Source organism: Natator depressus, chromosome 1 (assembly GCF_965152275.1).
Source record: "Natator depressus isolate rNatDep1 chromosome 1, rNatDep2.hap1, whole genome shotgun sequence".
Lineage (NCBI taxonomy): Eukaryota > Metazoa > Chordata > Testudines > Cheloniidae > Natator > Natator depressus.
Genome location: NC_134234.1, coordinates 216,832,241 through 216,858,407, shown reverse-complemented (window position 1 = coordinate 216,858,407; position 26,167 = coordinate 216,832,241). Strand labels below are relative to the sequence as shown.

Below are 26,167 nucleotides of genomic sequence, written 5' to 3'. Positions count from 1 at the left end.
TGTTCATTTATTTGTGATAGTTCTTATTTCGATTGAATGATATGTGAGAATACTTCATTATGTATTAGTAAATGTGTCACGGTATACTTGTAAAACCAAAGAAGATTCAGTGTTACGAGACTTCACTACACAGCCTGCTATTAAAGCTTCACTGAGAACTCAGAAGAATGCCATTTGTGTGCAGATTGAATAGCTTGACGGTTAGAGAAGTTTTGATGTGTGAATTTCTGCTCTATCTCCGCTTCTCTTTCCTATTTTGACTTCTTTCTTTAAAATCTTGCTTTTACAGTAAACTCATGGTTTGACTAATAGGTCACAAAGTAGTTAAGATGTTTTCTATAAATATGACCTTTTTCTACCAACAAATGCTTTGGGTTATCCCAAGAATTTTGATGAGTTAATAAATGTTTAATTTTTTCACTGAGTCCAGAGTATGCAAAATTGAAAATAAATGATTCCTCTTTGACTATCTGCCAGTGTAGAGCCAACTGTAGGGTGCTTGTGCCCATCATGTTCTTAAGATTGGATTCTTTTGAACAGCAGTGTTTCTCAGGGACGTTCATGTGCTGCATGCCTCTTCATATTCCTATCAATGTTTACAGCTGAAAATAAGCTGTGGGGAAAAAACAGGTCCGCCATTGATTCTGAAACACTGTGCAAACCCTGTTGCCAAGAGTGCCATATCGCTTAGCACTGCCCACTGAGGAGGTCTGTTCTTCTTCTCCATCCCTGCAACGTACATTCTCGCCACTTTTGAACACAGAACACTCTCCTCTGAGATCTGTGGTGGGCATCACTGAAAGGGACATCACTGCTTTCTTTATAGGGCTCAGCTGCTTGTGTGACAGGAATGGCATTGGATTGGCCAATATCAAACAAGCCAGCCATACCTCAATGGCAGGCCATTGCGGCCCTGTTGGGTTTACTAGGGTCTGACATCACAGGCCTCTAGGAGCCATTTGACACTGCATTCAGGGAAGAGGAGGAGATTACTCTCCCCACCAGTTTCTCTGACAAGACTGCCTATGCCAGACTAGGAGGAAGAGCTAGACCTGGAGTCAGAATAACAATAATGTCATAGAATCATAGAACTGGAAGGGACCTCAAGAGGTCATCAAGTCCAGTCCCCTGCACTCATGGCAGGACTATGTATTATCTAGACCATCTCTGACAGGTGTTTGTCTAACCTGCTCTTAAAAATCTCCAATGATGAAGATTCCACAACATCCCTAGGCAATATATTCCAATGCTTAACCACCCTGACAGGAAGTTTTTCCTAATGTCCAACCTAACCCCCCCCCTTGCTGCAGTTTAAACCCATTGCTTCTTGTCCTATCCTCAGAGGTTAAGAAGAACCATTTTTCTCCCTCCTCCTTGTAACAACCTTTTATGTACTTGAAAACTCTTATCATGTCCCCTCTCAGTCTTCTCTTCTCCAGACTAAACAAACCCAGTTTTTTCAATCTTCCCTCATAGGTCATGTTTTCTAGACCTTTAATCATTTTTGTTGCTCTTCTCTGGACTTTCTCCAGTTTGTCCACATCTTTCCTGAAATGTGGTGCCCAGAACTGGACACCATACTCCAGTTGAGACCTAATCAGAGCAGAGTAAAGCGGAAGAATTACTGCTCATGTCTTACTTACAACACTCCTGCTAATACATGCCAGAATGATGTTTTGTTTTTTTGCAACAATGTTACACTCTCATATTTAGCTTATGGTCCACTGTGACCCCCAGATCTCTTTCTGCAGTATTCCTTCCTAGGCAGTCATTTCCCATTTTGTATTTTCATCCTATTTACTTCAGACCATTTCTCTAGTTTGTCCAGATAATTTTGAATTTTAATCCTATCCTCCAAAGCATTTGCAACCCCTCCCAGCTTGGTATTGTCTGCAAACTTTATAAATGTACTCTCTATATCATTATCTAAATCATTGATGAAGATATTGAACAGAAGAGACCCAGAACAGATTCCTGTGGGACCCCACTCCTCGTGCCCTTCCAGCATGACTGTCAACCACTGATAACTACTCTCTAGGAATGTTTTTCCAGCCAGTTTTTCACCCACCTTATAGTAGCTCCATCTAGGTTGAATTTCCCTAGTTTGTTTATGAAAAGGCAATGCGAGACAGTATCAAAAGCTTTACTAAAGTGAAGATATACCAAATCTACCACTTCCCCCCATCCACAAGGCTTGTTACCCTGTCAAAGAAAGCTGTCAGGTTGGTTTGACATGATTTGTTCTTGATAAATCCATACTGACTATTACTTATCACCTTATTATCTTCTAGATGTCTGCAAATTGATTGCTTAATTATTTGCTCCATTTTCTTTCCGGATACAGAAGTTAAGATGACTGGTCTGTAATTCCCCGGGTTGTCCTTATTTCCTTTTTTATAGATTGGCACTATATTTGCCCCTTTCCAGTCTTCTGGAATCTCTCCCATCTTCCATAACTTTTCAAAGATAATTGCTAATGGCTCAGATATCTCCTCAATCAGCTCCTTGAGTATTCTAGGATGCATTTCATCAAGTCCTGGTGACTTGAAGACATCTAACTTGTCTAAGTAATTTTTAACTTGTTCTTTTCTTATTTTAGCCTCTGATCCTACCTCACTTCCTTGACATTCCTTGACTGGACATTAGATGTCCAGTCACCACCAACCTTCTTGGTGAAAACAGAAACAAAGAAGTCATTAAGCACCTCTGCCATTTCCACATTTTCTGTTATTATTTCCACACACACCCCTCATTGAGTAATGTGCCTACCCTGTCCTTTGTCTTCCTGTTGCTTCTAATGTATTTGTAGAATGTTTTTTTGTTACCCTTTATGTCTCTAGCTAGTTTGATCTCGTTTTGTGCCTTGGCCTTTCTAATTTTGTCCCTACCTATTTGTGTTATTGGTTTATATTCATCCTTTGTAATTTGACCTAGTTTCCACTTTTTGTAGGACTCTTTTTTATTTTTAGATCATTGAAAATCTCCTGGTTAAGCCAGTGTGGTCTTTTGCCATACTTCCTATCTTTCCTATGCAGTAGGATAGTTTGCTCTTGTGCTGTTAATAATGTCTCTGAAAAACTGCCAACTGTCTTCAATTGTTTTTCCCCTTAGACTTGCTTCCCATGGAATCATACCTACCAACTCTCTGTGTTTGCTAAAGTCTGCCTTCTTGAAATCCATTGTCTTTATTTTGCTGTTCTCCTGCCTACCATTCCTTAGAATCATGAACTCTACCATTTCATGATCACTTTCATCCAAGCTGCCTTCCACTTTCAAATTCTCAGCCAGTTCCTCCCTATTTGTCAAAATCAAATCTAGAACAGCCTCTCCCCTAGTAGCTTTCTCCATCTTCTGAAATAAAAAATGTTTCACCACCAAAGGCCTGTCATCTTTGTTGCCCAATGAGGTGGTGTCCTCAGCACTGATATCAGCATGTTTATTTTGAGGCATTCCAAGAGCTGTTTAAGAGAATTGCTGAGACTCTGGAATTAGAGACATGGGTCATATCAGAGAAATCTCATAAGTAGTTTGACATCCTGACAACTCTTGGTCCAATCAGAATCACCCTCCCTATAAATGAAGGGCTGCTTGACCCAGCTAAGGGCCTGTGATAGATGCTGGCCATGATAACACCAAGTGCAGAATGGGTAGAGAGCAGTACCAGGTCCCTCAGTCTGGGTTCGAGTACTTCTATGCCCACCACAACATAGGCCTGTTAGTCATTTCAGTGGTACAGGAGAAATCTAAATCAAACAAGAGTACCTCTAAGGAGAAGGACACAAAAAGGGTCAACCTACTTGGGAGAAAATCTTTTTCCTCTGTCTCATTACAACTCACTGTGTCAAATTGCCAGGCCTTCCTGGACAAATGGAACTTTTTTACCTGGTATAGAGTGATGTCCTTTCTCTGAAAACTCCCACATGACAAAGGGGGCAGAGGGACTCAGGAGAACAATCAAGGAAGGCCAGTTGGAGGCCAGGATGGGTACACAGATGGGAATGGGCACTTCCAACGCTGAGGCCAGATCTATGGCATGGCAGTGACTATACATTGAGTATCCTGGCTCCAATCATCAGGCATCCCCAGGGAAGTGCATGTAATGATCAAGGATCTGCCCTTTGAGGGCAGTGAATTATTTAGCAAGTGAGCTGACAGCACTGTCTAAAAGACTGAAAGGCCACCTCGCACTCCTTGGGGATTTACACACCAGCCCTATATCTCAAGCCATGCTGTCCTCAATCCCAGTCATGATAACAGGTGCCGTGTTAGCACTCCATGCAACATAAGTACTATGGCAAGAAGATGATATACAAGAGGAGTCTCCAGGCTTCTTCCTCCTCAGTGATGCATCCTACTCCTATGGCACAGCAAGACATTTGACAGGACTCTTGGGAGCCACATCAAATCCAGGCCAGAAAGCACCATGTTTGGAAGCTGCCTTACCCCATTCCAGCAAGTATGGTCTGCCACAGCATTGGACAGATGTGTGTTGGAGATCATCACCCATTGCTATCTCATTCAGTTCCACTCTTTAACCCTGCTGTTTACCTACCACCCTTCAGGGACCCTTCTCACAAGAGCCTGTTACAAGCAGAAGTGGCCTCACTGGGGAGCCGTAGAGGAGGCGCCACCACAATTCAGGGGGGAAAGGTTTCTACTCCCTGTATTTTCTGATTCTAAAGATGAAAGGGGGGGGGTCTTCATCCTATCCTAGACCTAAGAAGATTAATCAGATACATACATTATCTCAGGTTCAGGATGATAACACTTGCATCCATCCTTCCATCTCTTCAAGCTCGGGACTGGTTCATGGCTCTGAACTTTTGCAGGATGTGTGCTTCCAAATAATCCACAGGAAGATTCTAAGATTCACAGTGGGGCCCAACCATTACTAACCCAGGGGACTGCCTTTTGGACTCCCCGTGGCAAGAGTGTTTGCAAAATGCCTGGCAGTGGTGACAGCACACTTAAGGAGGAAGGGAATTCACATCTACTTATGCCTGAATGGTTGGCTGATCAGGGGCAAATCTCAGAGGAGACCACAAAGATCCTGCACTATGTCTTCTAACTGTTCTCCAGGCTGGGACTCCTTGTGCACTATGAGAAGGCACTCAGATACTCCTGTTGTGATTATTGGACCTACAAAGTTACCCTAAGCTCAACTATTAAAAGTATGTAAAAATTCATAAGATGTTACAATAAATGTGAAAAATAGGTCAAGCTGTTTATGATGACGAATGTGCAAGAAAACCAGACAGAAATTGTATTAGTCCAAACAATGTGGCCTACTAAAATAAGTCAAGGACTGTGTTGAGATCATACTTGGTAAACAAAAAAAATTTACCTATGTCAACTTTGGCCTTACAGAAATGGATTTAATTGGTGGACAAAATAATGAGGACAAAAACTGCCCTACTTTTACTCCTTTTTGGGGTCCTTAAAAAGACTGAAAAAAACAATCTTCTTCCCCCAGCTCATCTCCTGACTTACCAGCAGTTGGTAACTCAACTCATCTTGACAAGTCTAAAGACCTTTCTTCCTGAGAGAAAGGTTGGCTGGGCTTTCTCTTGTTTAAGGAACTTTGTTTTCACTTGTGAGTGCTGGAAGTTATCCCACTATCATGACATCCAGTCCTCAGCCCAGCAGTGGGGATATCTAATTGCCAGCACGACAAAGGCCTGTAAGATCCTGTATAGTAATCTCTTTCCTTCTCATGTGATTTTCTGCCTTCTGTTTCTTTCCTCTATCCTGACTCACTCTCTTGACTTTTCAAATCCTGAAGTCAAATATACTGCACTCATCCAAACCTGCCTTGTCTAAAGAGAAAGGATCCAACCAGATGATGGCCCTCACCAGATTGTAACTAATCAAGGTCCAAGAAGCAAGTGTCTTGGTAGACTTGCCAGCCAAAGCATCCACCTGTAACTAACTAGCGGTCCCGTGTTCCAAAAACATCAGCAAAAGCCATGTTTCACCCATCTTTTCTCTCCTGTCTGTGAATGCCCTGTACTTCAGGACTGAGAATAAAATTAACTGTTTCCTTTCCATCAATTAAAAGTTGTTCTTAAACTAAGAGACTCTGATACCTTAACTCCAAAAGGAAAGAGACTTTAATAAAATCTGAAGTTTGTTTTGCATAATCACTCAATCACAGTGTCAGTATAAATACTTGTTTTCATTTCTTGTGGGTTTGTGTGGGTGTATTTAATCAATAAACTTTCAATATAAATAGATGCTTTTAGGTGTTTGCTAAATAACCGAGTAAAACCAAGGTCTCTGTTTAATCATAGGCGTGAATCCCCTATCTATCACTGTTTCATGGTAGACAGTGAAAGAGTTTATAAATGCCTTTAACTTTTTAGGCCTTTGAAATTTATATCCATAGAGCACTCCCTCCTTTCACTTCATTATGCATATGGCAAGTTAATCCCATGTGATGTTCATTCTCTTATCCTCTACGCAGGGAGAGAAGTGTGTGCAGTGGCATTTCTTATTTTGGTAGGATTTTTGTTTTTGTTTCATATATATGTTGCTCTGTATTTACGTTAGAAAAGGGCAAGGTCAAAGAAATGCACCTTGCACTTGGAGCAGAGGGTGGTGAGGTTTGTGATGGTTCTTAGTTCCTGTGGGAATTCATTGGACTGACCCTGAAAAAAGTTCTGTCTCCTGAGCTTTATTCTTATTGTAGGGTATTCCACTGTGCCAGAGAACAGTAGTTGTTGACCACTGTCTTCATCCTGGAGTCGAAGATCTGAAATCCATAAAGCAGCAACATAGAGCAATCCATTGACTTTTGTCAAGCATTATGCCCTTGATATGGCAGCTGGGCCTGATGCCAAGTTCCAGCGAGCAATACTCCAATCATTATTTGACTGACGCAGCTGGCAGTCCTCATTACCAGCATCCAGAGGGGATATTGCTTACTAGTCACAGTGGGATCCACACTGACACAATGTGGAAGAAGAAAGAATGGTTACATATGCTACAGTAACTGTGATTCTTTGAGATATTGTAATCTGTGTGGGTCCCACTACCTGCTCTCCATCCCTGCTCTTCAGTGACCTCAGCAACATGAGCTTTGAATTGTGAAGGAAATGAGAGAAGGTCATGACTGACCCACCCTTTATGCCCTTCTATGGGAGCACACAGAGGCACATGGTGCATGCATAGCCCCGACAGACACTGCTATTCAAAAGAATCCAATCTCACACACAAGGCACACCTGCACCTTACAGTCACATTGACTACAACATTTTGAAGAACCACAGTTACTGTAGGATACGTGGCCATTCTCTCCATGTTGTAACATTGTTTTTTTATGGGAGAAGTTCACCCAGTAAGATAGAAGCTCTGGAAAGCCTCCTGCAGCAGAAGACTTGTTGTGCTCCTCTCCTGCTGGGTGAGCAGCTGTGTTGTGTGATCATGTGGAAAAACTAGACTCTGATCCCAGCAAGGAGAGTGAGCTGGTGCAATAGCAGGGCTATGGCTGATAAGTCTGCTGTTGTGCAAATCCAGGGGGAAAAAATCCTTTGTTGGGGTAGGGCTGCGGGGGGCTGCATGGATCCCAGGCTCTATTCCAGCCCATCTGGGTTGTTGAGTGAATTCTATTCCTCCCCAGCCCTATGTAGCTCCATCACACAAAGGTCATTTACTTGGGCTTTTTGCTGAATTTCACCCGGTTTGCAGCTCTCCGAGTGTTTAGTGTGGAGCATTAGGGAAGATTGTACCCATTTGTTGGTCACACAAATGAAAGACAGTGCATTAAGAAAGTGCCTTTGTGCAGCTGAGCACAAACGGTTATTGGAGATTCAGCCTATTAACATATAATTAGACCCCCTGTTCCACTTCCATCACATGGATTCAACTTGCCATTAAACTTGGTGAAGTGAAAGGAAGGAGAAAGTTTTAAAGAGAGAGGAGACAAAAGGAGATGGTACAAGAACAATGATTTGGCTGCCCCTCCCCCATATATCAACCATTCGAGGGGAAATTAGCTGCACCCCACAGCTGAATCCAGTAACAGGCATGTTGTTGCTGCATTTCTAGTGCTGGGAGGCATTCCTCCACAGGGAGGTGATGGGCTAGAATTTTGTCTCATTTACACCAGAAACGCCACTGATGTCAAAAGAATTACTCCTGCTTTACATCGGTGTAACTCAGACCAGAATCTGGCCTCATGACCTACACTTTTAAATCTGTTGTTAAACAGATGTTTACAACAAAAGTATTTAATGTTATTTTGATAAAAAGACAGCTAAAAGTCCGATCGGAATATGAAAAACTATTAGTTGTTTAGCACCTTGCAGGCTGTTTTTTCAAAATGCAGTCATTGGTCATCTAAATAGCTGTGCTATTTTCTGAATGACTAATGGATGTTATTTTATACCTCTGAAAAAATGGAGCAGTACATGTCCTCGTTACATTTTTACCATTGATTAAATTGTTGTAATCAATTTAGTGCTGATGACACTAAAAACATTGTAATGTAACCTTTCAGAATCACTTTATTGAACAAAATGTCAAACTATCTTTTTCAGTCTTCCCAAGTAGATTCATTTTCTCAGTCTCAACTGCCAGCTCAAGAGAGCAATCATCTGGGATCCAGCAAAGTCTTCCATCAGGTATGTGAATCTTCCATCAATGTTAAAGAATGTTCTGCTGCTTGTTTTCCAGGAGAGCACCTCAAATATAATAAACCTAAGTAGATGGTTTCCCACAATGGAGGGTGAGACAAATAGTCCTCTTCTTCCCCGCCTTACCTCCCCCTGCAGCTGTGGAATTTTGTGTCTAGCACCTGAGAGCAGTCTATGATCCCACTAGTCATTCAGTAGTACTTTGAGCTATGTCTGCTGCACACTGGGGGACATACACCCCCCCCCGCATATGTTCATGGGAAACTCTGTGAGTTTCAACTCTAAAAATTTCCAGTCCCTTCCATAGTATTTCCTGTGAAAGGGATAACTTCATCTAAAAAAGAAAAGGAGGACTTGTGGCACCTTAGAGACTAACAAATTTATTTGAGCATAAGCTTTCATGAGCTACAGCTCACTTCATCGGATGCATTCAGTGGAAAATACAGTGGGGAGATTTATATACATAGAGAACATGAAACAATGGGTGTTACCATACACAGTGTAACGAGAGTGATCAGGTAAGGTGAGCTATTACCAGCAGGAGAGCAGGGGGGAAAAAACCTTTTGTAGTGATAATCAAGGTGGGCCATTTCCAGCAGTTGACAAGAACATCTGAGGAACAGTGTGTGTGTGTGTGTGGGGGGGGGGAAATACCCAAGATCCATAAACCTGGAAATCCTGGATGCCCCATCATCTCAAACATTGGCACCCTGACAGCAGGATTGTCTGGCTATGTAGACTCCCTCCTCAGGCCCTACGCTACCAGCACTCCCTGCTATCTTCAAGATAACCACTGACTTCCTGAGGAAACTACAATCCATCAGTGATCTTCCTGAAAACACCATCCTGGCCACTATGGATGTAGAAGCCCTCTACACCAACATTCCACACAAAGATGGACTACAAGCCGTCAGGAACAGTATCCCCTATAATGTCACGGCAAACCTGGTGGCTGAACTTTGTGACTTTGTCCTCACCCATAACTATTTCACATTTGGGGACAATGTATACCTTCAAATCAGCGGCACTGCTATGGGTACCCGCATGGCCCCACAGTATGCCAACATTTTTATGGCTGACTTAGAACAGCGCTTCCTCAGCTCTCGTCCCCTAACACCCCTACTCTACTTGCGCTACATTGATGACATCTTCATCATCTGGACCCGTGGAAAAGAAGCCCTTGAGGAATTCCACCATGATTTCAACAATTTCCATCCCACCATCAACCTCAGCCTGGACCAGTCTACACAAGAGATCCACTTCCTGGACACTACAGTGCTAATAAAGTGATGGTCACATAAACACCACCCTATACCAGAAACCTACTGACCGCTATACCTACCTACATGCCTCCAGCTTTCACCCAGACCACACCACACGATCCATTGTCTACAGCCAAGCTCTTCGATACAACCGCATTTGCTCCAACCCCTCAGACAGAGACAAACACCTACAAGATCTCTATCAAGCATTCTTACAACTACAATACCCACCTGCTGAAGTGAAGAAACAGATTGACAGAGCCAGAAGACTACCCGGAAGTTACCTACTACAGGACAGGCCCAACAAAGAAAATAACAGAACGCCACTAGCCATCACCTTCAGCCCTCAACTAAAACCTCTCCAAAGCATCATCAAAGATCTACAACCTATCCTGAAGGACGACCCATCACTCTCACAGATCTTGGGAGACAGGCCAGTCCTTGCTTACAGACAGCCCCCAACCTGAAGCAAATACTCACCAGCAACCACACACCACACAACAGAACCACTAACCCAGGAACCTATCCTTGCAACGAAACCAGTTGCCAACTGTGTCCACATATCTATTCAGGGGACACCATCATAGGGCCTAATCACATCAGCCACACTATCAGAGGCTCGTTCACCTGCACATCTATCAATGTGATATATGCCATCATGTGCCAGCAATGCCCCTCTGCCATATACATTGGTCAAACTGGACAATCTCTACGTAAAAGAATAAATGGACACAAATCAGACATCAAGAATTATAACATTCAAAAACCAGTCGGAGAACACTTCAATCTCTTTGGTCACTTGATTACAGACCAAAAGTTGCAATTCTTCAACAAAAAAACTTCAAAAACAGACTCCAACGAGAGACTGCTGAATTGGAATTAATTTGCAAACTGGATACAATTAACTTAGGCTTGAATAAAGACTGGGAGTGGATGGGTCATTACACAAAGTAAAACTATTTCCCCATGTTTATTTCCCCCGCTCTCCTTCCCCCCCCCTTCCCCCCCCCCGCCCACTGTTCCTCAGATGTTCTTGTCAACTGCTGGAAATGGCCCACCTTGATTATCACTACAAAAGGTTTCTTCCCCCTGGCTCTCCTGCTGGTAATAGCTCACCTTACCTGATCACTCTCGTTACAGTGTGTATGGTAACACCCATTGTTTCATGTTCTCTATGTATATGAATCTCCCCACTGTATTTTCCACTGAATGCATCCGATGAAGTGAGCTGTAGCTCATGACGGCTTATGCTCAAATAAATTTGTTAGTCGCTAAGGTGCTCCAAGTACTCCTTTTCTTTTTGCGGATACAGACTAACACGGCTGCTACTCTGAAACTTATTCATCTCAGGTGCTTGGTTTGGTTTTTTAAGAAAATACAGGAAAAACCCCTTGTCATTATAAGTGCCATAGGAACCAGACTCCCTCCTTCAGAGCTTTTACATTCTACAGGAGTATAAAACTTTCAGCACCGAATCTATGGTCTTGATCCTGCTATTGATAGCACACAGGCAATCTCTTTCAGGATTGGAACCTATTTTTGCACTCAAATCTGTCTACAAGAGGAAGGTTTCTACACTGAATACTTTCTTTGCAGCTATTAGATGGGATGCAAACAATTTGGATACCAAATATGGTAGTTCCCATCAGTCACAAAAGTTTTTACCACACACATCAATAACTGAGTTTAAAGCATTTGTGATGCAGCAGTGTTTTGCAAATAACAAAAAGACATAGACGCACAAAAGGCATTAGGTACCTAAGTCCCTTTTTAGGCACCTAAGTCCCATTGCGATACCCAACTCTCATGGAACTCTGTAGGCGCCTAAACACACTCGGTGCCTATATTTTGGCCCCTGGGCATTTGCACTGTTGCCTCCTTCTAGATTTCAAGACACCTATCCCCCGCCTAAACGTCAAAGCAGTTCACAAACCAGGGGAAGATAGGCATTCGGCTACTTAAGTCATGTATGGGGTCCAATCGTGTAGGCATTCTCAGAGACTGCCTACTGGATCGGGCCCCTCAGGTGAATTCACACAAAACTGGGGAGGAGGGAACCTCAACCTCCCTCATAGCTTTTAGCTCAGTGATTTAGGTACTCACCTGGGATGTGGGAGATCCAGGTTCAAGTTCTCCCTCCACTGAGAGGGGGAGAAGGGATTTGAACAGGGATCTGCCACATCTTAGGGTGCTCTAACCACTGGGATAGTCTGATGTAGAGCGCCCTCAGTCTCTCCTGTTGAAGGTAGTGCACTCTGGATCCTCCCGCCTCCCAGATGAGTGCTCTAACTGCCAGGCTATAGAGCCATTCTCATGCCTCTCATGCCCTAGTATTTGTTTTCTGTCTCGCGCGTGCGCACATCATGGGGGGAAGAGGGAGGGAGGATGGAGAGCGAGCGAGCACAAGCATGAGAATGACTCTATAGCCTGGTGGTTAGAGCCAGTGGTGAGCTGGAGTCGGTTCACACCGGTTTTCTGGAACCGGTTGTTAAATTTAGAAGCCCTTTTAGAACCAGTTGTTCCGCGAGGGACAACCGGTTCTAAGAGGGCTTCTAAATTTAACCGGCCAAAAGTGGCGCCTTAGGCGCCGACTCCACGGGTGCTCCAGCCCTGGAGCACCCAAGGGGAAAATTTGATGGGTGCAGAGCACCCACCGGCAGCTCCCTGCCCCACCCCCAGCCGCAGCTCACCTCCGCTCTGCCTCCGCCTCCTCCCCTGAACGCACCGCCCCGCTCTGCTTCTCTGCCCCCCCTAGGCTTCCCGCGAATCAGCTGTTCACATGGGAAGCCGGGGCGGGCAGAGAAGCAGGCCGCGGCTTCCTGCTCAGGCCCAGGGAGGCAGAGCGGAGGTAAGCTCAGGCAGGGGGAGGGGGGCGCGAGGAGGGCTGCCCGCACCGCAGCAGGTAACCCGGGGGGGAGGGGGGGCACGCACGGGAACCGCTCCCTGCCTCAGCTCACCTCCGCCACCCTCGGCCTGAGTGGGAAGCCACGGCCTGCTTCTCAGCCCTCCCCGGCTTCCCGCCGAACAGCTGATTCGCGGGAAGCCCGGGGGGGGGGGCGCGGAGAAGTAGAGTGGGGCGGTGGGTTCAGGGGAGGAGGCAGAGTGGAGGTGAGCTGGGGCTGGGCACAGGGAGCTGCCTGTGGGTGCTCTGCACCCACCAAATTTTCCCCATGGGTGCTCCAGCCCCAGAGCAGCCAGGGAGTCGGCGCCAAAGGCGCCACTTTTGATGTGATCAGTGGGGGAGCGGCCGCTCCCCCTGCTCCCCCCCAGCTACGCTCCCCCGCCCCTAGGAGCCAGAGGGACCTGCCGTATGCTTCCTGGGAGCTGCCCCTAGTAAGCACCGCCGGGACTCCCCACCTCGCCCCCCCCGGCAGGTGCCTCTGGCTTTTAGGGGTGGGGTGGGCACCCACTACGGTGACCCATGAGACCCTCCTGCCTGGTTCTGGGGGCAGTCAGGGGACAGGGGAGGGGGTGGATGGGGCAGGGGTCCTGGGTGGGGGGGCGTCAAGGAAGTCGGGGGGGTTGGATGGGGCAGGAGTCCCAGGGGGCGGGGGTGGGCAACGACCCCCTGCTGGGGTGAGGAGGGAACCCATTGTTAAGATTTTGGCAGCTCATCACTGGTTAGAGCCAGGATTTTTTTTCTACACTTAACTCAGAAATTGCTGACTGAATTTTGCTCAGGTTTTCCAGAAAAATATAACATTTCGGCTGAAAATGTATAGCAAAATGTCAACTCAGAAGGTGAAATTTAAAAAAAAGTTACGAGAAACTAAAATTAGGTAGTTCTAAGGAAACTCATGCCATGAATTTATAGTGGAAGCAAGTGCTGCTGTTTTAACATATCTGTTCATCTATTAATAATTGTGTTCTTGTACATTTTTTTATACATTTTTGACAAATCAGTTTTAAAAGCATAGAAAAGCTATCGAGGTCACTCTTTCAAACTAAGCTGTTTTTTTTTTTTTTTAAATCTTTACCATGTAATTTTTATTTATTTGACTTCAGAAATTCAATAGCAGCGTTAGTTCACTCCCTCATCTGGAAGGCCAAACGAAGCACAATTTCATTTTAAATACCGCCAGACCTCATCCACAAGACAGCAGCCTTCCTCACATAACAAAGAACCTGCAGAATGTGAACCTATTGCTTCAGGTGAATTAAAGAACATCTCATTTTTATATGGAGTGTAGCTGTAGCCATGTCTGTCCCAGGATATTAGAGAGACAAGGTGGGTGAGGCAATATCTTGTATTGGACCAATTTCTGTTGGTGAGAGAGACCAGCTTTTGAGCCACACAGAGCTCTTCTTCAGGCCCTAAAGCTATTATCTCACTCACCTTGTCTATCTGATTGTTAGAGACTTTTGTTTGATGTTAACCAATTTGTTTCTAATCGAGCTGATGGAATTTTAGCGAATCTGATTAGTGACCTATCTGGATGTTTGTATATCTGTAGATAGATATAATTTACTGAAGATTTTTTTTCAGTTTCTGTTTTCACTAGCACAGTTCCAGTTTAAACAAAAAAAAAGAATTAGTGATGGGTGAATACCTAAAAGGTGTGGCAGCTAATTTGAGATATCGCCATAAATTTTGATGATTATCCAAAGTTACTTCAACCTTTTGAAGCCTTCTTCAATGTTGGCATTTAAAAATCCAACCAGTTCCGTCTCTCTTCCTCATTCTTCCCAACTCCTCTGTCCTTCTCTGATCCCTGCTCTCTAAATTCCTGTCTTTTTTCTTCAATAAATCAGATCTCTGATCTAAAGAGGTGACCCACTTTCCTTATCTCTACCATGTTGATCCTTTTCCCTTCCTACGTGTGATGTTACTGTAACAAATCTATGGTGGAGTCTCAGCAGATTTGGCAGGTTCTGCTGGGCCCCATTCTGATCTATCTTCAGATCTTATGGACTCGGCATATTTCTGGACATAGGTGCGGTCTCTGTGGAAAATGGAAAATATTAGTGGGTGCTTAGCACTCACTGGCAGCCAGCTCCTCCCTGCCTCCCCAGCGCCTCCCCCCCGCCCGCAGCCCCACTGATCAACTTCTCCCTCTACCTCCCAGCTGTTCCGCGGCATGCAGGAGGTGCTGGGAGGCAGTGAGAGGAGCAGGGATGGGGTGTGCTCAGGGGAGGGGACGGAAAGAGGTGGGGAAAAGGGGGGGCGGGAAGAGGCGGGGTGGGGGTGCAGCCTTGGGGAAAGGGGTGGAGTGGGGGTGGGGCCAGGGGAGGAGTGAGGGTGGGAAGAGGCGGAGTGGGGGTGGGGGCAGGGCCTGGGGCAGAACAGCTATCGAGCACTCCCTGGGTAGAGAGGAAGTCGATTCCTATGTTTCTGGATCAGAATTATCCCAGAATGCATTTTGCCTGCGATGCCATGGAGTGACTGGAGAATGCAAGCTTTATAAACAGCAGCTTGTCAGGTAGAGGTTTACTGAGACACTGCCATGCGTTGTATAACCTTTTTAGAAATGTGTGTGTAAGGGTTGAGTGGAGCTCTAGGGCACAGAACAACATACAGAATGGGGTAGAGAGGCTGCTTACCTGAAATGATTCAAACTATCAAAAAGGTTGAATTCCGTGGCCTGATGCAGCCAACCATTCACGCACAAACATGAGCTCAAGTCCCATTGTAGTCTGCTTAAGTTTCAACTCTAAGAATTTCCAGTTCTTACCTAGCATCTTCTGTGAACAGGTTAATTTACTAATCTAAGGGTTTGCGGAGATTGTCTTGTGTTTTAAGAAAACACTTAAAAGCCATTGTTATAAGAAGATGCATAGAGGCCAGACTCCTTCCTAAAGCAAGGCTTAGAAATTCCACAGGAGTGTAAAATGTCCAATATACAAATCATGTTTAAGTGCTTTGGTAAATCAGGGCCCCTATTAGGATGGCGGTTTGAGCCAGTGGTCTTTTGTTTTGTTTTTTTCTAAACCTGTTTTCTCAAGCTTAGAAGTAAAGAGGCACACTTTGACTCCTGGAATCACAGAAGTCAGAAACGGAAAACATCTCTTAGATCATCTTGTCCACCTCCTCAGCAGAAAGACCAGGGCCAGATCCTCAACTTGTGTAAATTTTCATAGCTTAACTGAAGTCAATGGAGCTATGACAGTTCACACCAGCTGATAATTGAGCCCCAAGTATTGAGTAGACATGGAAACTGAATTCCCCCTTTTCCCTTCAAGGTGTCTCTCTCCAAGTCGGAATGAAGGCACATTGTAAGGGAAGTTTCCACTGTTGTTACCCATGCTGTACCTGTTCTGTAGATAAACGGAGGACTATAGTCTCCAAGGATTCCGGGCCTTTTTTCAGCCCTAAATTAGCTTTAGAACATAAGAACGGCCATAATGGGTCAGACCAAAGGTCCATCTAGCCCAGTATCTTGTCTTCTGACAGTGGCCAGTGTCAGGTGCCCCAGAGGGAATGAACAGAACAGGTAATCCTCAAGTGATCCATCCCCTGTTGCCCATTCCCAGCTTCTGGTAAACAGAGGCTAGGGACACCATCCCTGCCCATCCTGGCTAATAGCAACTGATGGACCTATCCTCCATGACCTTATCTAGTTCTTTTTTTAACGCTGTTATAGTCTTGGCCTTCACAACATCCTCTGACAAAGAGTTCCACAGGTTGACTTTAAACTTTAAAATCCCTAATAAAGTCCAAAGCCGCCAGCGTTTACTTCTGAGTGGGCTACAGGCAGCCGTTTTTATGTAACAGCAGGGGATGAGCTGAAAACGAGTGAAAATACAAGAAAGCAAAATGAAAATCTTTGTTGTTTGGCAGGAAAACAGATCTCGAGGCCAGCCACATTTTTCCCAATTTAACCTTGCAGAAAACCTGCTTGAAAGTGCTACCAGAGTCCATCCCAATAGGCCGGAAATAGAAGAAACCAACACCAGTCTCAAGCTGCCTCTGACAGCTCCAGGTACAGTATGAGCAGAAACAATGCAATGCTAGAGAGAACAGTGTAACAAACAGCACTCACTGAGGTGAATTGCTGTAAGAGTTCATTGAAATGCCTTTCTTGGGGAGGGGATAGGGGAAGGGATTAGAGAATTTTTAAATATAATTTAACTGTTGATATTAAAATGTGGAACAAATAGACTAGTGCAAATATATAAGTGACAAGAGGATCATAGAATCAATCATAGAATCATAGGACTGGAAGGGACCTTGAGAGGTCATCTAGTCCAGTCCCTGCAAAGAAACCATGGCAAGGGCTTGTCCGGGACGTGTGACCTTGTTGTGGGAAGACAAGTCACTAAGGGTCTGTCTACACTTGGAGTTGGGGGTGTGATTCCCGCCTTCAGAAGGCATACGTGCACTACTCTCATTGAGCCAGCACAGTAAAAATAGAATGGTAGCCATGGCAGTGTGAGCTGCAGGACAGTCTAGCCTCCCTGACTATCTACCCATATCAGGGTCTCTCATGGGAAAAAATTGGGTTGAATAAAATGAACAATTTTTTCCACGTTGTTTTATTTCATTAATTTTTCATGTATTTGTTACCCTTTAAAATTATTTTTAACAAATCTAGCTATATTTCTAAGTGAAATGTTACTTTGAAATGAAAAGTCTAAATGTTTCATTTTGAAAATGTCAAAACAAACAGTTTCAGCTTTTTTAAAAATATATATTTTTACATTTTTATTTGGCTAAAATTATTTGCTGAATTCTACCCCAATTTGTGAATAATTCTGTTTGAGTGACAAATGCATTTTTTGGCAAATAATCTATTTACCAAAAAGAAAAAAAAAATCACCTGGCTGTAGCTGTTCGTCTCATCTCTTTGCAAAAATATTCCCCCTAACAAGGGAGTAGCAGAAGGACCTGGCAATATTTTTCTGGAAATCAACCATCAGTGACTAAAAATAAGGGAATGGTAGAGCAAATACATCCCCACGTTGAACCTAACTCTCTGCTGAACCTTTGTTATATAAACAGTGCCTAGATACTACTAGGCAATAATTATAGCCTGGTGATGGATCCATTAAAAACATACAAACAGATAGTCATAAGCAAAAATGACTGTCCAGTATATGGTGACTAAGAGTAAATTCTCCCTTCTGATCAGAATGGCAGATCTCAGCTCTGACATTCTGATTTCCTCAGGTTCAGGAAGCCTGTCATATATGGCACAACATAAACAAACAAGACACTTGGAACTGAAGTTGCCATGTTCTTTCAAGGAGAATCTCACCCTCCTTACAGTATAATTCCATGTGCAGTTGTCAACAGAAAAAATATGAACCCGCATTCCCTTTTATTCAAAGGCACTGGTACCAGTGATTTTGAATGAATGGGGTAGGTAAGCTCTAGTCTTTAACCTTCTGCTTTCCCTAAGTTTGGACTTGTGGAAGTAAACTTTTTAAAAAATTGACTTGACACAAGGACACAGTGTGACACTCTGGTGACAGGAACAATTCTGGGCTCTTCAGTTGCTGAGAATTTGACTTAAACTAATAAGGCTGGCCTCAGACCAACATGCAGGCAAAATTAAGACAGCTTAAAACAGCTCATTGGTTTGACAGTTCAGCAGAGATCCTCTGTAGCACTGGAGGACTGATGCTAGGTTTAGCCATTATAAGGACTAAATCCATTTGTTTTCTGAGCCCTTTGCCTGGGGGATGGAAGACTGGTGGACTATGCATTTAGCTCTTTTTCGGAGGTGAGAGCATCTGACTTGAGTCAATGTGCTATTGTAAATATGCCTCGGGACAACTGTGATACATGCTTTTTTTAGAAATTCAGGCGTGGGTCTTCAAAAGTGTTCAGCTTAGGCCTAGCTCTGCTTGCTGTGAAGTCAATGTAAATTACACCTGTGATCTCCATGGGAGTAGAGTTAGGCCAGTGCTGAGTGGATTTGAAATTTCCACCCTTAGTAAAGAAGCTAAAGCGTAACATATTACAGCATTAGTACCTTCTTACAACATAACGGATCGCTGGGCTTCTGTTTTTCAGGGTTTATTCATTTTGTTTGGGAGAAGGGAGTTACTGTTAGCAATTTTTGAGTTTTATGTAGATGGCTTTGGGGGCTTGCTTTTTGTATATACTGTAGTGAGTAATGTATATTATTTACATTACTCATTACAGTAGTACAGACTGCAATAAGTAATACCTTTGTAATGTTGCCTCATGCACTTGAACAGAGCACTGTTTCAAATGGTACTTGGTTAAAGTGCCCTAGGAACCCTTTAGTGTGTACCAGCAGGATCTACCCTGACTAATTAGTGCTCAATACATTTGTGCACTTCAAAACTCACACCTCCATAGTCCGCATTACAGCTCTGTATAGACAAGCCCTTACGTACAAGTAACCATTTCTGGTATTTTTCCAGGGTTTATTGGATAAACATCAATTTCTTTTCTTTTATTTATTTATTTGTTTGTTTATTTGTATTGGGGGTGTTTTATTGGGATTTATGAGTTAAAACCAAAAAATCAGAAGCCCTACAGATAGAATAAGCAGTGTGCAAATGAAGACAAACTTCCAAAGACCAGCCACTCTGTGGACACACATTGGCCACCCCCATTTTCCACCCACAGGTGCATTCCAGACACTGTATACCCACAGTTCAAAAAAGGGAATCAATCACACTTACCAAACTTCTACCTACTTAACTGTGGGGCAGATTAAGTAGTTAAGGCCAAAGAGGAAGATCAGGCAGCAGTGGCAGCTGGGGCTCTCTTCCTCCCTTGGCCACCCAAGAAGAAGCATTAGCAGATACCTCCCAGAGCACCTGGGGTAAATCCATAGAGCCCTTCTGTGGAGCACACTGCCTCGTCATGCTCCAGGCAGACTAATCCTCCAGCTGCAAATGACGTCAGTGAGCTCATGATGTGACATCAGAATGGGGGCTCTAGTGGGTAATCAAGAAATATGCTTAGAAATACAGAGGATAGGTCTGACTTGTTTCTTCAACTCATGCACAACTGCTTTCTAAATAATACATCTAACAGTTTGCACTTAACACCATATTTCCAAGGAGCAAAATATACTTTGCAAACTTTACTTAGCTGAACCTCACTCATGGGAAGTACATAAAGCCATTTTACAGGTAGGCAAACCAAGGCACTAAGGGCCCAATTTTTAAAGGAGATATTTAGGTGCCTAAAGAAGCAGATAAGCACCTACTGAGATTTTCAAAAGCTGAGATCAATGGGAGTTAGGCACGTAGGTGCTGTTGACAATTCTACCAGGCCCCTAAATGTCTCTAGAAGACTGGCTCTAAGAGAATAAAATGATTTGCGAAGGGTCACACAGCAAGGCAGAGTCAGGAAAAGAACACAGTTGATAGGGGAGTATAAAAATAACGAATTAATCACTTTACATTTAAAGAAAACTTTTACTGTAAGAATCACAATTGAATTGCATCACCAAGGTATTCCACATTTTCACTGTTGATTTTTTTTTCAATTCAGAAGCCTTGAAATATTTTAGAAACCAGTTAACAGTATATGAACAAGAAGAAATTCTAAACTATGCAGAGCTGTGGTTTCTTGGTCTGGAAGCTAAAAAGATTGAAGGGTTACCTGAAACACAGAATAATAATTGTTATGATGACGAACATGGCACTTACATAAAGGTAAGAGGAAAAATCATGGTACTGGTATTCTGGGCAACAATATTTGTAGTGGCTATTTGTCCACTGCTAGTTGGTCTATATGAGATAAATGAGGGTCTCAGATGACTTGCTAGCAGTTAAATGTCCACATTGAAAACCCATCACTATTGATAACCTGTTTGAATCTCAAAAGCGAAGCTCTGAATGGGGACCCACCTTCCCTTGACGCAAGGTGCATTAGTTGAGGGCTTGTGCCGCTTCTGCTAGTGCACTTCTGTCTTTCAACTTGTCCTGTGGGCATAAGACGTCAGGTTTTGCCAGTCCAGCACCTTTCATGAGCAGTGAATTCACAAACATGCACACCACTCTAGAATATGAACCTTCAATTTGTGCCGGCACCAGAACCTTGCATTTTGTTTCCTTGTCTACTGCAGGTTCTGCATGACCATATTGCTTACCGCTACGAAGTGCTAGAGGTCATTGGGAAAGGGTCGTTTGGACAAGTAGCAAAATGTTTGGATCATAAAACCAATGAACTAGTGGCAGTGAAAATAATAAGGAACAAGAAAAGGTATGGCATGGCGCGACTTCAAGAGGTTAAAGAGGTCTTTGATAGGCTGATACTTTTCTATTCATGAGAATAATCATCCCCTGCTTTATTATTGATAATTTACAAGTAATGATCGGTTTATGCTGTAAGAAAAAGGATGCTTGCTTATTCCGTATTTACAAATACTTTTAAAAATTTTGCGTGAGTTTGTTGGCAATAAAATTGGAAGGATGCTACGTCCTGGCAGAGTCAGGCATGATGTGGGCAGGAGTGGTGCAAGCTCCCTGCACGTAGCTGGGCCAATGCACCTCATTTCTGACCGACTTCATCCCCCACAATTCCAGTTATATTCCCCCCACTTCATAACTCTGCCAATTCACTTCTATCCTGACTTGCAAAACTGCATTTTATTCCAGTACTGGACTCCCAAATAGCTTTGTTATAGAGTTATCCAATAGGGCTTGTTATAAGGCTTGTTTACATGGGGAAGTTAGTGTGAAAGGGTTAGGATGTGAATTTAAAGCACAATAGTTATTCCGCACCACCTCCCCATGTGGGCATTCTTATTCTGCACTGAGAAGGCCTTTTTGCAGTTTATCTTAATCCACTTCAAAGTGGATTAACCTAAACATCACAAAGGCACTTTTAGTGTGGAATAAGAGTGTCCCCGCACAGAACTAGTGCAGAATAGCTGTTCCACACTAGATATTCTAGGCTTTTTTCCCCCCAGTACACAACCCTTAGACCAGGACTACACTACAAAGTTTTGCCAGCATAGCTATGTCAGTCAGCGGTGTTAAAGAAACACATCCCTGACAGACATAGCTATGCTGGCAAACCCTCCCCCACACCAATGTAGATTTAGCTCTACCAGCAAAAGAGTCCTTTGGCCAATATAGTTTATGTTGTCTGGGTAGGGGGTTTAAAAGGAGTTTAACAAAAGAACTCCTTTTGCCAGTATAAGCTGAGTCCCACTTGGGGGCTCTGCCAGGATAGCTATACTGGTATAGCTGTATTGGCAAAGCCTTTGTAGCGTAGATCAGCTCTTTTACTCTGGAAAAATCCAGAAGTGCAAAAAAGATGGTAAAAAGCATAGGAATGGCAGGGTTATTCGTAAAAGAGATTAAAAATCTTAGGACTATTTAGTTTGGAAAGGAGAAGAAGAAGAGGAAAATTGAATAAAAGGAATGATATGTGGAAAACCAGGATGGTGCTTGTATTCATTCCTCCTCGTAGCGTAAGAACAAGAGAGCACAATCAAAAGGTAGCAAGCTTAAAACTGACAAAAAGGGAGCACTTTATTTTCCTAGCATAGAGTCAGTTTGATGAAATAAGAGCAACAGGAAATCATCCAGGCAAACAGTGTAGCGTGATTTTAAAGGGTTTAGCTGTTGATACAGAAATGTATAAAATGTACAGGGAATATTCATACCTATGCTGAGGGCAAAGCAGAGCATCTTCAGAGGCTGAAAAATTCCCCCCTCTTCCAACATGATATAATGTTGCATAGTTAGAAAATAGGGTGAGGGACAATCACCTTCCTATGAAGCATCCAGCAATGACCCATTGCTGGAGACGGCATACGGCATTAGGAGGACCAATAGCTGGCTCCAGCATAGGAAATTTTACAGTATGGTCCTACAATTTTTCTTCCCCTCTTAGTAATGGCCAGGCTTGTTCTACTAAGCAGTGCTGTTGTACCAGGCCCAGAGAATTTTACTACTAAAATTCTTGGGGCCTGATCCAGCAGCATTGGAGTCAATGGGAGTTGTGCTATTATCTAAAGCAGGAAATTAATTAGGCCCTTTCATTGCATGCTTTATTCTTGCTTCAGTAAGCCTCTTGTACAGATACTATAGAAAACTGAAGACCTTGCTACTCTTGGGGTGAAATCTTGGCTCTGTTGAAGTAAATGGAAAGACTCCCATTGACTTCACTGAGGCCAGGATTTCACCCTAGATGCTCAAACATGTATTGTTTGAAACATTTTTTCATTCAGTTATTTTGCCAGCCAGGTTCAAAATAACCAGAATAGATAGTGGTTAGCATTATGAAGTCAGCATTTGCCAATAATTACCACACAGTATTTCTCTCTACTTAGACTAGGAAATAACTCTTGTAGTTCAGATTCCACTGTGTGGTAATTACCGGTCACTTCTGATTCTTTAATGAGAGCCATTTGTTTTGTATCTGTGGCAAGATCATGTTGGTTGTAGTATTCCATTTACAATTAGACTAAATTAATCAGGTCCTCGCCATATCATGTGACTTTGTCCTATGCATGTAGATTTCACAATCAGGCTTTGGTAGAAGTGAAGATTCTCGATACTCTTCGGAAGAAGGACAAAGACAATACTCACAATGTTGTCCATATGAAGGAATGCTTTTACTTTCGCAATCACTTCTGCATTTCTTTTGAACTGCTAGGGTAAGGTATATATTCTTCTACATATATCATGGGCCAAATGATATAGGATCGCAGACCCATACATGTTATGAAGATAACTTGTCTGTTATTTTCTTTCTTTTTAGTGTTTTTGAGTAGGGTTGCCAACCGTCCAGGATTGTCCTGGAATCTCCAAGAATTAAAGATTAATCTTTAATTAAAGATTATGTCATGTGATGAAATCTCCAAGAATACAGCCAACCAAAATTGGTAACCCCATTTTTGAGTTGGTCGGTTGGGTTTTTTTCTGGTTTACACCATGTAGTGTTTAGTTTACAGACATCTGTGTTAATTTACACATCATTTCCTCTCCCTGCACACCCCACTATCAAGAGCTCTTGAAAAAGGATGGGGAACAAAGTAGAGAAAAATGGCCTGAGAATGTAGAAAGGACACAGATGATCTATTTACGTATAGGGCCAGATTGTGGTATTTAGCCACAGCCCTGAGAGGGATACTTCCTTTTCCCAAGAGGCACAATCCTTCCCCTAGCTCCCCAAAGCATAGAGGGAACATACCTGATGCACCATCCAATGAGATGTGGTTGAGGCCCCTCCCCACTCTTTTGGGGGGCAGTTTGCATCCCTGAGTGGTGCAAAGAAGAAGCAATCTCTCAACACAGAGCCTGGGATTGACCTTAGGTCTTGGTGCTCACGGGTAGATTGGAAAAGGCTCCTTATTAGACTTCCTCCACCACATACACCATGTGCACCCTTATTAGAACCAGGCACAATCTGTGCATAATTCTTGTTCTGTGCATGTTATATTACTTTAGCTGATGGAATGAAATGGAAAAAAAATTAAAAAGTGAATGTAGGGGTTGGTGAACTTTAGGGTTTGTTATGCTGATCTGCCCTCTTTTGTTCCCCTTGAAAACTCCTGATAAAGAACATGTAGTTTAGGTTTGTCCTAATATTCAGTCTAACACTATATAAATAGTGCACAGCATTGCAATTTTTAGCAAAGGAAAACAAGCCGTGACAGACTCCCATAGGACACGGTGCTGAAAAATACCCATGATTCCCTTAAAATAGTAACCAGGTGGAGATGATAGAATAGGAGAAAAATACAGGAACCAGGAAGTGAACTTGACCTTTATAATTGCATCTATTGTCTCACAAACATGATAACAAATATCAGGAATGTGGGGTGTGTTTTAAAATGATTATTTCAGCTGTTTTTAAAGATACTGGACGTCAGAAGTTAAAAATACAATGATTGTTATTGTTTTGTGAATGTACTTTATAGGAGGAAGTTTGGAGAAATCATGGACATTTTTATTTTTCACATTTCTTGTAATCAAATGTCAAATAGGAGTTCAAGCAATTGCTTAGTTTTCTGTTTTCTAAAAAAAATCTTCCCCAATTGCATATAGGTGTAGCAGGCTTTTCTTCCCATCCATTCTAGTATTCTCAGCATGCTGAAGACTCAGCAAATTATTAGAAGACTTGATCCCTGACTCTGACCTAAACTCAATGTCACATCCAGCTCATACTGATACATGTGAAAACGTGAACTCTGCCACGTGTGCTGATTAACATGATGTAATTAAAGGCCTCTTGGGTCCAATAAAGGCACCAGCCTGGGATCTCAGAAAGTCACTATGGGAAACTGAGAGGAAAAGAACTTCTGGCTATCCAGCGAGTTCATCCCCTTAAAAGAGATCTGGAACCTCTGTCCTTAACATAAAAGCATATTTTTGCCTTATCGGCCCAATGGTAATTTAAATTATTAGTAAAGCAATAACTTGATTGATAAACATTGTTTCCTACAGAATGAAAGCACCATGTACCAGCTAGTTTGTTTTCTAATGGCCAGACTCTGCCCATCCCTTGTGTGGATGTGCAAGAGAGGGAGGTCCCCCTATATACAGTGTCTTGCACCTATGCTCAGTAACTGGTCAGAATTCCATTGGGGAACACAGCATCATCTCCCTTCTAGTGCTTGCATAGGTCCCAGCTGTCTGAAAGCAAGCTGGGTGAGGGCAGGGCAATAGCTGTGTCCCCAGCACAGCTGGTCAGATGCGTAGCAAGAAGCATGCTCCACCGTCTCCAAGAGCGATGAAGCTACTACCTTGACCCACAACCCCTAAGAAGAAATCTGCCTAATTCAGCCAGAATTATTTCTGGGATTCCAGTGGCAACACAGCCCCTCAACACACGTCACACCAATATGTCTCCGGCATACAGGGAAGAATCTAAACCTAAGATATATCAGTTATTCTGAAAATTGTGACTCAACGTTCTACAAAATGCAAATGCTCTTGGTAAACCTTTGACACCTACTAGCAAGATTGCCATTTTAGTTCATTGCCAGGCCCTTCTCCTACTCCTATGCCTCAGTTTCCCAAACTGTAAAATAGCAATTATAATCATGGTTACCTGCCTCAGAAGAGTGTTGCTTTATCATTGGTAAAGTAGTTAGGGGTCCTTGATTGAAGGGCACATCTATAGAAAAGAGGAGTAATCCAGTGGTTAGTGCATTAACCTGGGACTTAGGACATCTGGGTTCAATTCCCTACTCTGCTACAGACTTCCTGTGTGGCCTTGGGCAAGTCACTTTGTCTCTCGGTACCTCAATTCCCACTTGTAAAATGGAGATAATAGCGCTTCCCTTGCCGGTGTTGTGGGGATAAATTTGAGGTTGTGAGGTGCTGAGATACTATGATAATTGGGGCTATAATTGTAGATATCTAGAAATGAAGACACTGCAAAAC

At 43.2% G+C, this 26,167-nt stretch overlaps 1 protein-coding gene across 1 annotated transcript in view; it reads left to right on the top strand.

The window, feature by feature from the left end:
• DYRK4 (dual specificity tyrosine phosphorylation regulated kinase 4) overlaps positions 1-26,167 on the top strand; it is a 64,559-nt gene that overhangs the window by 23,406 nt on the left and 14,986 nt on the right. The window contains exons 3-8 of the mRNA XM_074948640.1: positions 8,538-8,621; positions 13,901-14,047; positions 16,674-16,815; positions 20,313-20,476; positions 20,890-21,026; positions 23,293-23,433. Of these exons, the coding sequence (XP_074804741.1) occupies positions 8,538-8,621; positions 13,901-14,047; positions 16,674-16,815; positions 20,313-20,476; positions 20,890-21,026; positions 23,293-23,433 (815 nt within the window). The remainder of the gene's footprint in view (positions 1-8,537; positions 8,622-13,900; positions 14,048-16,673; positions 16,816-20,312; positions 20,477-20,889; positions 21,027-23,292; positions 23,434-26,167) is intronic.